We start from the raw sequence: 15,006 nt of genomic DNA on the forward strand, positions 1-15,006 counted from the left end.
TCGCTCACACAAGCTTGCACATACCAAGTTGATCAGGTGATGGATTCAGACAGAGGATCTCGAGCCTTAAACTTTTATCTCGAGAATAACTTTTGAATTCATGATCGGAATAATGACAGATACAGATCTCTCTCAATTTGTTTTCCAATTTCGTAAATATATAGATGTAGACATACATATACATACATACATGACATATATACACACATTCATACACATACAGTATATATGTATCCATACACACACACACACACACACACACACACACACACACACACACACACATACACATATGTTTTAAAAATAATATGCAAATATATATATATATATATATATATATATAAACAACACAAAACAATATATAATATAAGAATATATATCCAAACAGAGGACGCTTATCGAGAGAGTGAAAACCGTCTGAAGGATCCTCCTCCTCCTCCTCCCTCATCCTCTCATCCAAACTGCATGCAACTTTTTTCCTTTCTTCTGTTTTTTTTCTCGTGTATCATCGCTTTGAATGGTTCTGCAAATGTCACGCAGCTGAGCTCGGCCGTGAAATCCCGATGAAACGTGGAGCGGCCTCATGGAGCCGATTCTCCACACCCCGCGTGCTCATAATCACAAGCGAGCCGAGCTGTTAACGCGCAGCTCCAACTCATCCCGCCGACACTGTGAGTCTCCCCGGTGACAGGACAGGCTGTAGGCTGCAGAATATCCGGGAAAAGAAAGACAGAAATATAAAATAACAAAATGCCAAAGGAATACCTGGATGAATACCAACCTCTGCTTATTAAAGAAGGCAAAGCCAAAAAGCAACCTAAGGTACGTGGAGATAAGGAGAAAGAGGAGATGCTGATGTCTCTCCAAGGCTATAAGCGAGTTGTATTTTTTCTGTCTTGATTTTTCTGCTTGCAGCTTCCAAACAAATCCCTGCTGCTGGCTGCTTGTGCTGCCTGCATAGGAGGAACCTTTCAGTATGGATATAATATATCCATCATCAATGCACCCACAGTGGTAAGAACCCTACTTCATCTACTCTGTCTGCACTGTATTGTAGTTTTTATTCTTTTTATTATGTTTTGAATGAAAAGCAGTTACAGCAAAACCTAGTGAAAACCAGTGTGGTCACGGAAGAGGCTTCACTACAGTGTGTCATGTCATGTCATGTGTCCGTCATGTTGACATAGTATTTCAGTTTTAATTAGCACAAGTTATGAGGTTGTTATGAATGAGATGTAGGCTATAGAAGATGCTCCACAACACAGTGGTAAAGTACACAGCATTACGAGTGAGGACATTTTTGTGCTCATGTGACAAAACCAACTAATCTCAGTCAGCTGTTATTATAAATCACATTTTCCCATCACTAATACATGCTTCATCTCGACTGGAGCTGTGGCTGATGCACAAAGATATATTTGTATTTCTGAACAGCTACTTTGTGTTGTTTTTTTTCCACTTCATTTCCAGTTTGTGCAAAATTTCATCAATGAAACCTGGAGGGAGCGTTACCAAGACGACATATCACCCGATGGTCTCACCCTGCTCTGGTCCGTCATCGTGTCTATATTCACCTTAGGAGGATTCCTGGGGGCAACGATTGGTGGGACACTGTCTGTGAGGCTGGGGAGGTATGGATAAACATATATATATATATATATATATGTACATACTGAAAAAATATTGTTTTACATTCACGTTCTTCTGTGTTAAAGATTTATGACTGTGGTGTGTTTTTTTCCAGGAAAGGGACACTGTTGCTCAATAACGTATTTGCCTTGGCAGCTGCTCTGCTGATGGGTCTGAGTTACCCCACAGGATTATTTGAATTACTCATAATTGGACGTCTTCTCACTGGAATAAATGCGGGTGAGTGATTCAGAAAAACATGTGAAGGCTTCACCTATGAAAGCTAAAGCTAAAGCGTTGCATGAAATCTTGGTTTATTTTCACAGGCATTGGCATTTGTGTTCAACCTCTATATTTGGGGGAAATTGCTCCCACTGCATTTCGTGGAACCATGGGAATGGGAACCTCCATTTTCATCACTGGTGGGATCTTGACTGGACAAATCATTGGCCTCAAGTAAATCTGGACACACTACCGAAAAAACGAAACCTAACCCTGACCCTGTTTATTAAATGTTAACGTGAACCATCAGAATTTGTCTACATTGGAATCTAAAAGGGAGTTGATCAGATATCTCTGGGTGATTTTACAGAGAGTTCCTGGGCAGAGAGGAGTACTGGCCCATCCTACTCAGCACCACATGTATCCCAGCCATCATGCAGCTCCTGATCCTGCCCTGGTTCCCAGAGAGCCCGCGCTACTTGCTCATCGACAAAGGAGACACAGAAGGGTGCAAAAAAGGTGAACCTGCCCTGTGACTGCTACGCTGGTTTTCCCCAAAACTCATGTGATCCTATCCTCATCCTGCACAGATTGATTTAGTGCACATGACAGTGCTGTTAAAAAGGCTGAGGACTCCCTTTGTGTGGAATAACCTGAGGCAGACACGTTCTTCTTCATGGCTGTGAGTGCAGGCATATGATCACACGCCTTATCTACTGAGCGAGCCACATGGCTTTCATAGTACGGTCACACAAGCTAGTAGCTAGATTTACCTTTAGCTTCAGTGAACCCTAAGGTTAGGCTTTTAACGTTATTGCGATTAAAAGGCTGAAACACCTGAAGATGCCAAGGCACAACTTAATATAAAAATTATAACTTTCATTATAATGAAACAGAGCTCAGGTGTAATTGTTAAACAGCTGTGTCTGGTCTCTCTCTGGCCCTTACAATTGAACTGAATTGAAAACCTTTTTATTTTAGTTCATTTATCTTTTGCCATGGATTTTTTGTATGTGTGAAGCCCCTTGTAACCTTGTTTAGATAATTGCTATTCAAACAAAGTTATTATTATTATTATTATTTTACTCCCGGCAGCCCTCAAGCAACTGCACGGGGGTGCGCGCTGTGATGGCGAGCAGGAAGAGATCGAGAAGGAGAAGAGTAATTTATCAGGTTTCCAGGCCAAGAAGCCGTGGGAGCTCTTTGCCGATCGCAGCGTGCGCTGGCAGCTCCTCACCATCATGCTGCTCAATGCTGTGCAACAGCTGAACGGTATCAATGCTGTATGTACTTGCTGATATATCTCCTGCTGTCTTTTACAATATTGATTATATTTCCTCCAGTTGAAAACTTGAACTTCAGTTTTGTATTTGTAATTCAGTTTCGTTGTCCATGTATCCTGTAGATTTACTTCTATGCAGACTACGTGTTCAAACAATCTGGTATTCCTGCTGATAAGATACCATATGTGACCGTCGGTACTGGTGCCTGTGAATGCATCACTGCTTTAACTTGTGTAAGTATGAGTTTGATATTATTACGCTGAAATGTTCACACGACTCAAACTGATGAATAAGGATATTGGCCCAATCAGAAAAATAAAACTATCAATATATAACAAAACCGTCATGTGTTAGATCAATTACTGGAAAGTGAAATAGATTTAAAACTCAATAAATTATAACTTTATTGTTGACCAAAGTGGAAACTGTCGTATACAACAATAAGAACAGCCCCAGAACTTATCACACAGGGACTGTGTCAAAAACAAACTGGTAAAACATCTAACACAGTTAAGAGGTTTTTAAAAGTATGAATGAAATCACTGAAAGAGATGTTGAACTCAAATACTGGGCAGCAGGATGTGACAGAACTAAACTGAGAACATCCCATGAAAAGGTCAGAGTGAAAACTCAAAGGAAATGTTAACTGGCATGTTGTTGGTCTTGTGATCTGTTGTTGGTCTCACAGAGTTTGCTCGTTGAAAGCCTGGGAAGGAAAGTGCTCATCACAGGAGGATACATACTGATGAGTATCTGCTGCATTCTATTCACGCTGACGCTCTCTTTTCAGGTGATTTATCACGAAAAAAGACATTGTATAAATAAACATTTTAGCTTTTAATTCATTTCCATATAGTTTGTATTCATTCTTTTGTGTGATTTCCATTCTATCAGAGTGCCAGCCCAATCTTTCCTTACTTGAGCATGGCGTGTATTTTTGCTTTCATCCTGAGTTTTGGCTTAGGACCAGGTAAGTGGCTGAAGTCGTCACTTTCTCCTCCACACATGCTGCTGCACAATGGATGTAAGTAAGAAGTGATAGTAAGTGTTTTTATTTTGTTGTTTCTTCCTCTGTGAAGGTGGCGTAACTAACGTCTTGACCACGGAACTGTTCACACAAACCTCACGCCCCGCTGCCTACATGATCGGAGGGTCCGTGAACTGGCTCAGCTTCTTCTCCATCAGCATGGTCTTTCCTTTTATCGTGGTAGGTTTCCATAAATCAATGGCAATATATTTTCTTTATCTCTTGCTCAGACTGGCACTCAATGAAGTGCAAACCTCCGCCAAGGCCCAACGGTCTCCCTATGAGACTACTTAGAATTAGTAGCTCACGGTTTTGGATCTGCACCAAATTGCACACACCCATAAATACCAGTCCCTATGCTTTTCATCAAGTTCCTTGAATCATTCTCTGAGATATAAATTAAAATGTTGAAAAACACCTCAAAATCCTGGATCCGCCCCTGTTTGGGATCCACACTCAAATTCAATAGGTTCTTCTTTGGCATGTACTGTGTCCCTCCACTGAGTTTCATGGTAATCTGTCCAGTCGTTTTCAAAACATCATACAAACAAACATAACAAGATAACTTCTTTGGAGGAGGAAGTTAAAAAGCAAGAGTTAAAGTAACCTTTTGGTTTTATTTGCACAGATCGGGCTGCAGCAGTACTGTTTCCTGGTGTTCTTGGTAATCTGCACATTAGTGGCAATATACATTATCCTGGTCGTCCCTGAAACCAAGAACAAAACCTTCCTTGAGATCCAGAGCGAGTTCCAGTCCTCCAACCGCAGAAAGGCCCGCAGTGCTGATGGTGCTGGAACGACACTGTTATCAACTTCTATATGAAACCTTACCCATGACTCAGCGGTTGAACAATCAAAGCCTTTTTTCAATAAAGATCAACTAAAGAAAAACTGTGATAATGTCATTGAGTTTTTAAAATAACAGCTGTTGATGTTTCAAGCTTTCAGTCTGGGATGTGACCTCAGGAACAAAGGCTCCATTGAAGAGTTTGTCACGGAGAAATGCCACACACAATCATAATGCCTGCTTTTACAGAGGGTGGTGAGAGCATTTGAATAGATTGTATAGTACTATTGTAAGATGACCTAATATCATTATCAAATACGCAAAAGGTTATTTAGGGTAGAAAACTACTTAACAATAGTACAAAAAGAGATGTTTGAATAAGTTGTCTTGATGTGAATTAGATTAGGGTTAAATAGATTAAAATCAATTTAAACTGGAATAACCTCCTGATTATACAATAACAGCTATGCTTCTGTGTCTTTTTACCAGTTACAAAAAACATGAAAATGTTTTTTAAAAAAAAATGATCAGAATTAGTCCAATAAATAGTTTTGTTGTCCAATTGCTTTTACTAGACATAAAAGCAAGAAAAGGTGGGTGGCTGATTCTCTTCACGATTTCTACAGAGCCCTGGTTTTGAATACTTTGGCTCAACCTACAAAATTCTATAATAGGCTTACATGTAAAAAGAATCACGGTAGCCAGTTGAGATCAGATTAGATTTTGAAATTGTATTGGAATTAATTTCCTTTCCAATTGACAGCACCACTTCATCTAATGAAATCTGTGGTGTGTTATGAGCACAATTCACAAAAAATACAATTCAGGGGCATCATTCATACATTAATGAGACCTAACTCCTTGATGAGACCTAATTTTAATGCCATGCTTAACTTAGCAGGAAGTATGCAGACAGCCAGGAGCAACAAGTAGTCATGAGCACTTAATTTACAGAGTCGGATTAACCTGTGAGGGAAAACCGGTCACAAATTCACTCTGGGACCCTTTCAATACACTGTTGCAGATTTTTGCTCCTGAGATTTGTTTAGAATTCAAATGTTTGATTATGAAATATATCTTATATTTTATTGTGAGGCTGTGTTGTATGTTTTATAGTTATTCACTATTATCTGCTTTCTCTGTTTCTTTTTATAATCCTATGTTAAGTGTCTTTGAGCATTGTTATGAAATTACTATTATTGTTATCAGGCACGTGCACCGACATTTTTTAGGGGGCAGGTGCTCAAACCAAAAAAAGGGCACCCATCGCCAGAATTATTAAATTAAAAATAATAATAATAAATAAATAAAAAACACAGTAGGATATTTTCAACTTATATATTTATTTTTGTTAACAAACTAACTCAAATTATCAATTTGAATAAATAAATGAATAACAGGCAAAAACAGACAAAACAAGGCCATATTGAATAATCAAATTAACATATTCTCCCTTATCTGTTTTACTAGTTGATGGCCTGATCCAAGATAAAAGAGAGCTGCTAGCCTGAGCTGCTTGCTGCAGTTCCCTGTCCTTCTGCTTTTGGAGTCTCTCTTTTCTTGGCATTATGCTGCAAATTTTGTAAATGAGATAAATCAATGTTGTGCATAATAATCAAGAGTGACTTACCTAATCTCCATAAAGCTGACAACGCAGTACACATCATTTTTTTTTACTGTTTTCTGACAGAGTTGAAGCATAAGCAGCATTACACTAATAATATACCACAATATACCTCACCATTACTTTTCAAACCTTGTCTTCGCCTTCCAAGAATCACAGTGTGCTGAGGCTGCCCCCTGCTGTCTGCTGGGTTCCTCTGCTGCTCTAGCTTGGTTTGTGCAGCTTGTGATTAACCAAAGTTGTCCATGAAATAAAATCTTTAATATCCTTCAACGGCAATTTGATGTACAACCAGCAGTCATCAATTGATGACAGAGAGAGTAATTTTTATTCTTAAATATTGATGAATGAAGAAAAAATTGGGCTCCAGCAGAAGGGCACTTTTCTCATCCAGGGCAAAAGGGCCAGTGCTTGAGCACCACCAGGGGTCGATCTGTGCACGTGCCTGATTGTTATCATAAGTGACTGAATAAGGTCGGTTTGCTTCGGTCTTGAAGTTTACCAAAAACCATTATGTCCATTCCTTTCTTGGTGAAACTGGCAATACTACGAGAAATAAAATACTCCATTACAAGTAAATGTGGGCTTTAAGTATGTCACTGAATTATTTTTAGCTAAATGTTGTTATATGGTATTTGTGTTGGACCTTTGAGCAAGGCATGACTCAAAGTGCTTTAAATCATGGACTCTAGAGTAACTAATGCAATTACGATGAAAACAAACTGGCCTCTGTGACTGTTAACAATATAACTAAATTATTTTGACGGGTGCTTTTATATGTGAGTACAACTTCACAGTCGTAGCTGATTGAGGTGGAGCCGACTTTAACTATTGTATGTGCTGTTGGGTAAGTTAATCAAAAATAATGCATTATGATTACGAACTAACAATGTGTAAAATCTGTTAAGTAAGAAGTATGTTAGAGAAAGGATAAAAGAGTGATTATACTCAAGCAAAATCATCTCAAATGTGTAGCCCACCTAAATTATAGAAGCACTAACACAAGTAAGAACATTTTATTCAATATTGATAGAAGACGATATATAGTAATCAACATAACAATTTATAAATAAGCCCAGGAAAAGTTTATCCATATAGTGTAAGCCTGCATAATTTTGAAGGAAGGGATTATAGTTAAATTTAGATAACATGACACTGTTGGAGGGAAGATTTATCTTTTTTTTCCAATATCTCAGAGGACTGAAATAAATAAATATTCATTTATTTTCCATTTAGACAGTGTAGGATTAGATATCCCGGGCCACACTCCAAACCGGTTGGTGGCGGTAGTGCGCCATAACACTAACACCACGATGAAGAAGAAGCTCCTCCTTCTCAACATGGCGACCTGGTAGCGAGTCCACGCTCGTCTGTTGACATTTATTCAAAAGCTTTTCTTCTGCTTGTGTAGTTGGATTAAAACCTGTTGTAACCATGTCGAGACTCATCGTTAAAAACCTTCCCAACGGGGTGAGTTGTCCGCCATGTTGTTTCTCAGCATAAAGCCGCATGTTGGTGGCGTCCACCTGCAGATGTGTTAACTCTGTGTCTGTCTCTCTCTCTCTCTCTCTCTCTCTCTGTGTCTGTCTCTGACTCTCTCTGTGCAGATGAAGGAGGACAGGTTCAGGTCCATGTTCGCGGACTTCGGAACCGTCACTGACTGCGCTCTGAAGTTCACCAAGGACGGAAAGTTCCGTAAGTTCGGCTTCGTGGGCTTCAAAACCGAAGAGGATGCGAACGGAGCCCTGAAACATTTCCACAGGAGCTTCGTGGACATGTCCAGAGTCACGGTGAGACGTCAGCATCTCCTCCTCCTCCTCTTCCTCCTGTTGTGGTTGTTGTTGTTAATGTTTGTTCCACATGTGAACCCGTGGTTGCCGTTTGTTCCAGGTGGAGATGTGCAAAGCGTTTGGAGACCCCACGAAGGCAAAAGCGTGGAGTAAACACACGCAGAAATCAGGCCAGGACAAACCCTCCGTGACCGCAGAAACTGACAGCAAGAAGGTACCTGCACACACTGACCTAGAGAGAGATCACATCAAGTCGGGATCTCTTTGATTATCTCCAGATGGAAACAAGGAGGCAAATCATACTAAAAAGTCTTTCTATGTCAATATCTGTTGTAGCCACGGTGTTTTCATTTGTATTGGTCGAGAATAATGTTAAGTTAATATCAAATTTTGTACTTCTGTCTTCAGAAAAATAAGGGGCAGAAAAAGGAAGTCGACCCAGCACTCGGAATTGTGAGTCAATCCAGCAGCTACATTTGCTTGGAGTTTAATGTTGGTGATATAAAATCTGATTGTGGACGATATGTGAATCCTTTTGGTCCCAACCAAAATGTGCACGTAGCATTGTGATTAGATACCAATGTCTGTCACTTCAAAGACTTCTTTCTTTGATCAGATACCTCCTGATTTTAGTCCATGTTCCTGTCTTTTATAATATACATGTGAGAATGTCTAACTTTGAGGGATTACAGCATTAGAGTTTTCTTATATTTAAATCTCAGGTTCAAACTGCATCAGTCTTGCTAAATCTAATGTACATCTGTCTGCCTGTGTTATTTGATCATGCTGTTTTTTATTTGATTCTCATCTCAGCTGGAAGAAGACCAGGTGTTCAAGGAGTTTCTGTCAGTTCATCAGAATCGAAGCCAAGTACCGACCTGGGCGAACGACACTTTGCAGCAAACAGCTGATCCTCCTGACAGCGGACAGACAAAGACTCAGGGCAAGAAGAAGGTCGCTTCAGATGATTACCTCAACTTTGATTCAGAGCAGTCGGATGAAGAAGAAGAGGAGGAGAAGGAGGAGGAAGAAGAGGAAGATGATGAAAATGAAGGTTGGTAATACTTCCTGTTGTACACAGCTTAAAGCTTGGTCCCAGTTAAGCAGCTGGTTCCTCTAAAGTCTGGATTTACAAGATACTTCCGAAAGAATAAGTTAATGTAAATTTACTATAAACGAGGTCCCAGTTATCCATCAAGTGTTACTTTTACTTCTTCATTATACCCACTCTCTTGAAACGTTCCTAAGTTCAGATCCAGTATTTTGAATTGTTTGGGCATTTGAGGGCAAGTTGTTGGTGTAAACCTGGAAATATCTCATTTAAGGGGAACTTGGTTTAACCTGGCCTCAAAGTCTTTTCAGGAGCCAGTGTTTGTGAACCATGTACTTTGTAGGATGTAGCCCTCGAACTGGAACAACATTTATGGGATATGAAAAAATGAAAAAAACTAGGTGTAAGAATTAATTTATCAACGTATATAGGATATGAATTATTACATAATATATGATAGTATGATCTACCATACATGCATAGTAAAAGGAAACATTCACACAAACATAGTTAAATTTAAATACAATTTAACTTGTCCTCTTCCAATTGCAGTGTACAAATAAGGTTGCAACAATTCTCCATAATGCACTTATAGTAATTGTTACAGTATGAAGGCAAAAATAGAATTTGACTGGATTAAATACGAGTGGCATGTTTTTGTTTTCAGGTTCTACTAAAGAGGCATTGAAGTCTGCTTTGTCAGATATGGATTACTTGCGGTCGAAGGTGGCACAGATAGACGACGCCATGGAGGAGAGCGTAGAGAAGGATGAGGAGGAGGAGGATGATGATGAAGGAGGGGATGATGAAGAGGAGGAGCCTGGTTCTGTGCAGCATGCAGACAGTGCCTATGAGAGTGGTGAAAAAGAAACTAGCTCCAAGACCAAACTTTCAGCTTCCTCTGAGGATAAGAAGCAGAAAAAAGTCAAGAAAACTGCCGCTCAGGAGGTGAGTGTTGAAAAAACAAGCAGGACAGCACAGGGTTTGCTTTCAGTTTGTATTTGTTAACACACTCATCTGTTTGTTCCAGATGGAGCCAACAACAGAGTTCACAGTGAAGCTGAGAGGAGCTCCTTTCAACGTTAAAGAGGTGACTGAACACGAGTTTTGGGATTTCAGAGGTGCAGTAAAGATGCTCTGCTTTAAAAACGCTCAGTACATTTCAGAGACTAAAGTATTTCTTTTTATGTTACGTGAATAGCAACAAATTAAAGAGTTCATGACCCCGCTGAAGCCTGCAGCCATCAGGATCGGGAAGAACGAAAGCGGGAATAGAACAGGTAAGTTACTGGAAAACGTTTGAATATGTTGATGACAGTACTGTATGTGTCTATGTAGTCTGTATACAGACCCTTGTATAAACCCAGATGCTTATGTGTGTTTCAGGTTATGTGTACGTGGACTTACATTCTGAAGAAGAGGTGAAAAAGGCCTTGAAGAAGAATAAAGACTATATAGGTACTTATTTCTGTACTGTACATAATGTTTCTGCATGTCATTGGAGATATGACAGCAGGTGGTGGTCAAAATATCTTCCACTGCTGGCTGTTAAGATTATGTATTAACAATTATGAATGCTCAGTTGTCCCAGATTTGCAAATTGACCAACAAAGAGAAACATATTGTTAATTAAGAAAATGTCGGAGACCGTTGTGATGACATTTTGTCTGCATTACATCTCCCTTGTCTTAAACTGTCAAAAATTGTGTCTGTGATTACAGGGGGGCGTTACATCGAGGTGTTCTGCACCGATGGTAATCAGGGTAAGGGCAAGAGGGACCACAAGGAAAAAGAAATCGACAGAAACTTCACCAGGACGCTCAAGGAAGATGAGGAGGAGGAGGATGTTGCAGAGTCCGGTCGACTTTTTGTCAGAAACCTGCCCTACACCTGCACAGAGGAAGAGATCAATGAGCTGTTTGCTAAACATGGTGAGAGACAAAAAATACACCCACACGCCTGTCCCTGAAGAAGTGAGTTCTCTCCTTTCCGAGGTTATTCAAATTTTACCATCTTTACAGGTCCAATATCTGAAGTGCTCTTCCCTATCGACAATCTGACAAAGAAGCCTAAAGGGTTTGCTTTCATCACCTACATGATACCAGAGAATGCAGTGACAGCTCTTGTTCAGTTGGATGGACACATTTTTCAGGTATTTGATCTCGAACATATTTTTAGATATCTACCCTAGAAGATGTGTACCTCTAGATATAGTAGATGTACAGGTTTAAGAGGTTCTGTCTCTCTTGCTTTTAGGGAAGGATGCTTCACCTGCTTCCCTCCACTGTGAAGAAGGAAAAGGCTGAATCCTCAGATGCTGGTGGTCCTGGCTCTTCAACTTACAAACGACAAAAAGATGCTAAGAATAAAGCTTCAAGTTCCAGGTAAACGTCCCGGGTCCCATTAATCCTCTGCTTCTCTCCTGCGTCTTCGTGGTTTTTCTTTAAAGTTACTCATGACCTTTCTGCTTCCTTTCCAGTTCACATAATTGGAACACCCTGTTCGTCGGCACAAGTGCAGTGGCAGATGCTATTGCCGAAAAATACAACACCACAAAAAGCCAAGTTCTGGACCATGTGTGTGAACCTGCATTCTACTTGTTTTTTATATATTAATGGTTATAACAGCATGTGCATTAGAAAGCAGAATACACATTAAGCATCCATCCCCCTCGTTATTGTCCTCCCCTGCAGGAGGCCAAGGGAAGTGTTGCAGTGAGAATGGCTCTGGGAGAAACACAAATCGTCCAGGAGACTAGACAGTTCCTACTCGACAACAGTGTCTGTTTGGATTCCTTCAGTCAGGTACTTTACATTACTCCACTGCTTTATGGAGCCTTTACTCTCGTAGCTATGGTTAATATTGATGTGTGTTTGTCCCCCCCACCCGGTGTCCAGGCTGCAGCAGAGAGGAGTAAAACGGTGATCCTGGTGAAAAACCTTCCAACTGGAGTCTCTGTATCAGAGCTGGAGGAACTCTTCTCCCCTCACGGCTCTTTGGGTCGAGTGCTGCTGCCACCGTCAGGCCTCACCGCCATCATCGAGTTCCTGGAGCCGACCGAAGCAAAACGAGGCTTTACAAAGCTGGCCTACAGCAAGGTGTGTGTGTTGTGTTTCACCTGCATATGCTGCCTGTTCAGTGTGTGTTGACAGGAGATGCTGAAGACTTTTATTTCATGCTTATTGCAGTTTCAACATGTCCCGCTCTACTTGGAGTGGGCACCTGTCGGCGTGTTTGTGGAAGCTAGACCAGAACCAGGTAGAATCCCTCCACCATAGACTCATAAACTTCACACTCTTCTCAAATCTTGTATTTTTTAAACATTGAGGAGATAAAATATAATTGATATCTAATATCGGTGTCGTATCTGTCTAACAAAGTACCAGAGAAAGAGGAGGCAGTGAAAGAAGACAAGAAGGAGGTGGAAGAGGAGAAAGAAGAAGAGGAGGAGGAGGAGGAAGAGGAGGAGTCTGCTCCTGGTTCCACACTTTTCATTAAGAATCTTAATTTCAGCACAACAGAGGAGAAGCTACAGGAGGTGGGTCATATTTTAATAATATGCAATATTGTAATTCATAAATACAGCTCTGCTATTTATCTTTTACTCGTCTGTTGCAGACATTCTCCAAATGTGGCAAGATAACATCCTGCACCATCTCCAAGAAGAAAGATAAATCAGGTATAAAAAAATCGAATCCCTCATCTGAAAATTAATATTGATTTGTTGGAGATTCATTGGTGAGAAAAACACTCAACAGTGCTGTTGTCATATTTTTCTGCATCATCATCCGAAGTAGGATTACAGACTCACAGTTCCTTGAGAAGGGAATATCTAGCTCTCTGTGAATGTTGTCATGCTTAGGGAGAGCAGCTGGTGAGTTAACCTTCCTGTGTTTTTGTTCTGACTCTCAGGAAATATGTTGTCCATGGGCTATGGCTTTGTCCAGTATCAGACGGCAGAGGCAGCACAAAAGGCCCTGAGGCAGCTGCAGGTACCAGCTCCATTTCCACTTTAGAAACTCTAATCAACCTCTGTCCAGTACCTGGTTTTATGTACATTCTCTTGTTCTCTACCGTCCTCCAGCACTGTTCTGTGGAGGATCACGCGTTAGAGCTGAAGATTTCTGAGAGAGCCACAAAGTAAGATTTAGTAAACATTGTTCAATAAAAACAGCAATTGCACTTGTTTTAAAAAACTGAAAGTAAAAATGTAATTAAAAAGGTAAAGTAGTAAATCAGGACTGTTGGGAACTAGTTCTTTTTAGGTGTTTACAGTTTCATTATGACATGTTAACTCCTCTTGTGGAATCGGATCAATATTGGCTGAAATGTGCATAAAAGTAAAAGCTTTTCATTACTTTAACATGTTGATTGTGACGTTTTGTGGGTCATGTTAACCTTTCCTTTTGTCGCTATCCATTTACTATTTTCCCCCGTGTGCAGGATGACCGAGGGGTCCAGAAAGAAGAAGCAGCTCGAGAAGAAACCGACCGGATCCAAGATCCTTGTGCGCAATGTTCCCTTCCAGGCCAGTGTCAGGGAAGTTCGAGAACTCTTCAGGTAGGGGTCCCACACAGCTGCTTTTTTGTTCGATGAGTGAAAGGTGGAGAGGGAGATAATTCATTAACGCCCTGATTTTCGTGCCTCTGTTCTCTCAGTACATTCGGAGAGCTGAAGACGGTCCGCCTACCGAAAAAAGCAGCTGGTACAGGGAAACATAGAGGCTTTGGCTTTGTTGATTTCCTCACGAAACAGGATGCAAAGGTTTGTGTGTGATTTTGATTTAGGTTCTAAAAGGTAATTGCCTAAAAGGTGTCTGTTTAGTGCACACAGAGCCCTCAATTTCTACAGAGTAGTAAGTTGTACAATATTATGATATGATCTTAAACACTATGTGCCTTTTTTTTATCCATAGAAAGCGTTTGCTGCCCTGTGCCACAGCACCCATCTGTACGGGAGGCGCCTCGTGCTGGAATGGGCTGATGCTGAGGAAACTGTGGAAACACTGAGACGGAAAACAGCCGAGCACTTTCATGGTAAATCTACATACAATGAATATCCCTGAAATGATGTTATTAATATACTCGGTTTTTTTCGTACAACATATTTGTTCCTCATTTCAGTGGCCTCCAAAAAGCCACGAAAGGCAGGAGCATTGGAGGAAGAAATGGGGAAAATGGAAACTGAAGGGGGAGGGGAAGAAGACTGAGGTCCCTGAACATCTCTGTGGCTGTGAAACCTGCGACACAATCCTGACCAGTGCTCCTTTGTTTTTCTGTGGATAGGACTGTAAAGGAAATATCGACTTTACAGAAATGTGCAGAAGAAACTGGTCATAAATTGATCAGGTCATCAAGTTTTGTGATAAAATTGAAATCTTTGTATTTCTGAAATAACACACGTTTTTGTATAGAATGAACAACATGAATCAATGGGATGTCAGTTTTTATATAAAATTTTATTTCATAATCTTAAAGCTGTTTGTTACTTTATGTCTCATGGTTTGTTGTTGTGGCTGACATAAATAACTTGAAAAAAAACCACAGGAAGAAGTATTTTATTTTGAAAGGCTCGTTGTTGAGTAGAGTCAGGT

At 40.4% G+C, this 15,006-nt stretch overlaps 2 protein-coding genes across 2 annotated transcripts; both read left to right on the forward strand.

Annotated features, from left to right (window-relative positions):
- The first annotated feature begins 544 nt into the window (after window positions 1-544).
- slc2a11b (solute carrier family 2 member 11b) lies at window positions 545-5,030 on the forward strand. The gene is made up of 12 exons (XM_062381735.1): window positions 545-822; window positions 916-1,014; window positions 1,471-1,631; window positions 1,745-1,869; window positions 1,956-2,085; window positions 2,222-2,370; window positions 2,947-3,134; window positions 3,257-3,367; window positions 3,823-3,924; window positions 4,029-4,104; window positions 4,214-4,341; window positions 4,790-5,030. Exons 1-12 carry the CDS (start codon window positions 751-753, stop codon window positions 4,982-4,984), a joined length of 1,536 nt encoding a protein of 511 aa, XP_062237719.1. The 5' UTR covers window positions 545-750; the 3' UTR covers window positions 4,985-5,030.
- Window positions 5,031-7,891: 2,861 nt separating this feature from the next.
- On the forward strand, window positions 7,892-14,889 carry rbm19 (RNA binding motif protein 19). Its single transcript, XM_062382059.1, has 24 exons — window positions 7,892-8,042; window positions 8,180-8,362; window positions 8,463-8,576; window positions 8,771-8,815; window positions 9,176-9,416; window positions 10,081-10,361; window positions 10,444-10,503; window positions 10,615-10,693; window positions 10,800-10,871; window positions 11,135-11,344; window positions 11,435-11,565; window positions 11,670-11,797; window positions 11,893-11,989; window positions 12,107-12,217; window positions 12,311-12,511; window positions 12,602-12,671; window positions 12,794-12,951; window positions 13,032-13,092; window positions 13,326-13,405; window positions 13,498-13,553; window positions 13,857-13,973; window positions 14,072-14,177; window positions 14,329-14,449; window positions 14,537-14,889. The coding sequence occupies exons 1-24, from the start codon at window positions 8,007-8,009 to the stop codon at window positions 14,620-14,622; spliced, it is 2,844 nt and encodes a 947-aa protein (XP_062238043.1). The 5' UTR covers window positions 7,892-8,006; the 3' UTR covers window positions 14,623-14,889.
- Window positions 14,890-15,006: the final 117 nt, after the last annotated feature.

Source organism: Platichthys flesus, chromosome 3 (assembly GCF_949316205.1).
Source record: "Platichthys flesus chromosome 3, fPlaFle2.1, whole genome shotgun sequence".
Taxonomy (NCBI): domain Eukaryota; kingdom Metazoa; phylum Chordata; class Actinopteri; order Pleuronectiformes; family Pleuronectidae; genus Platichthys; species Platichthys flesus.

Excerpts from the sequence above, each read along its gene's own strand:
- slc2a11b (XM_062381735.1), top strand. The coding sequence starts at position 751 with ATGCCAAAGGAATACCTGGATGAATACCAACCTCTGCTTATTAAAGAA. Across the intron at positions 1,632-1,744 it reads CTGTCTGTGAGGCTGGGGAG|GAAAGGGACACTGTTGCTCA; the intron begins GTATGGATAAAC and ends GTTTTTTTCCAG. Across the intron at positions 2,371-2,946 it reads CACAGAAGGGTGCAAAAAAG|CCCTCAAGCAACTGCACGGG; the intron begins GTGAACCTGCCC and ends TACTCCCGGCAG.
- rbm19 (XM_062382059.1), top strand. The coding sequence starts at position 8,007 with ATGTCGAGACTCATCGTTAAAAACCTTCCCAACGGG. Across the intron at positions 11,566-11,669 it reads TGGATGGACACATTTTTCAG|GGAAGGATGCTTCACCTGCT; the intron begins GTATTTGATCTC and ends TCTTGCTTTTAG. Across the intron at positions 14,450-14,536 it reads AACAGCCGAGCACTTTCATG|TGGCCTCCAAAAAGCCACGA; the intron begins GTAAATCTACAT and ends TCCTCATTTCAG.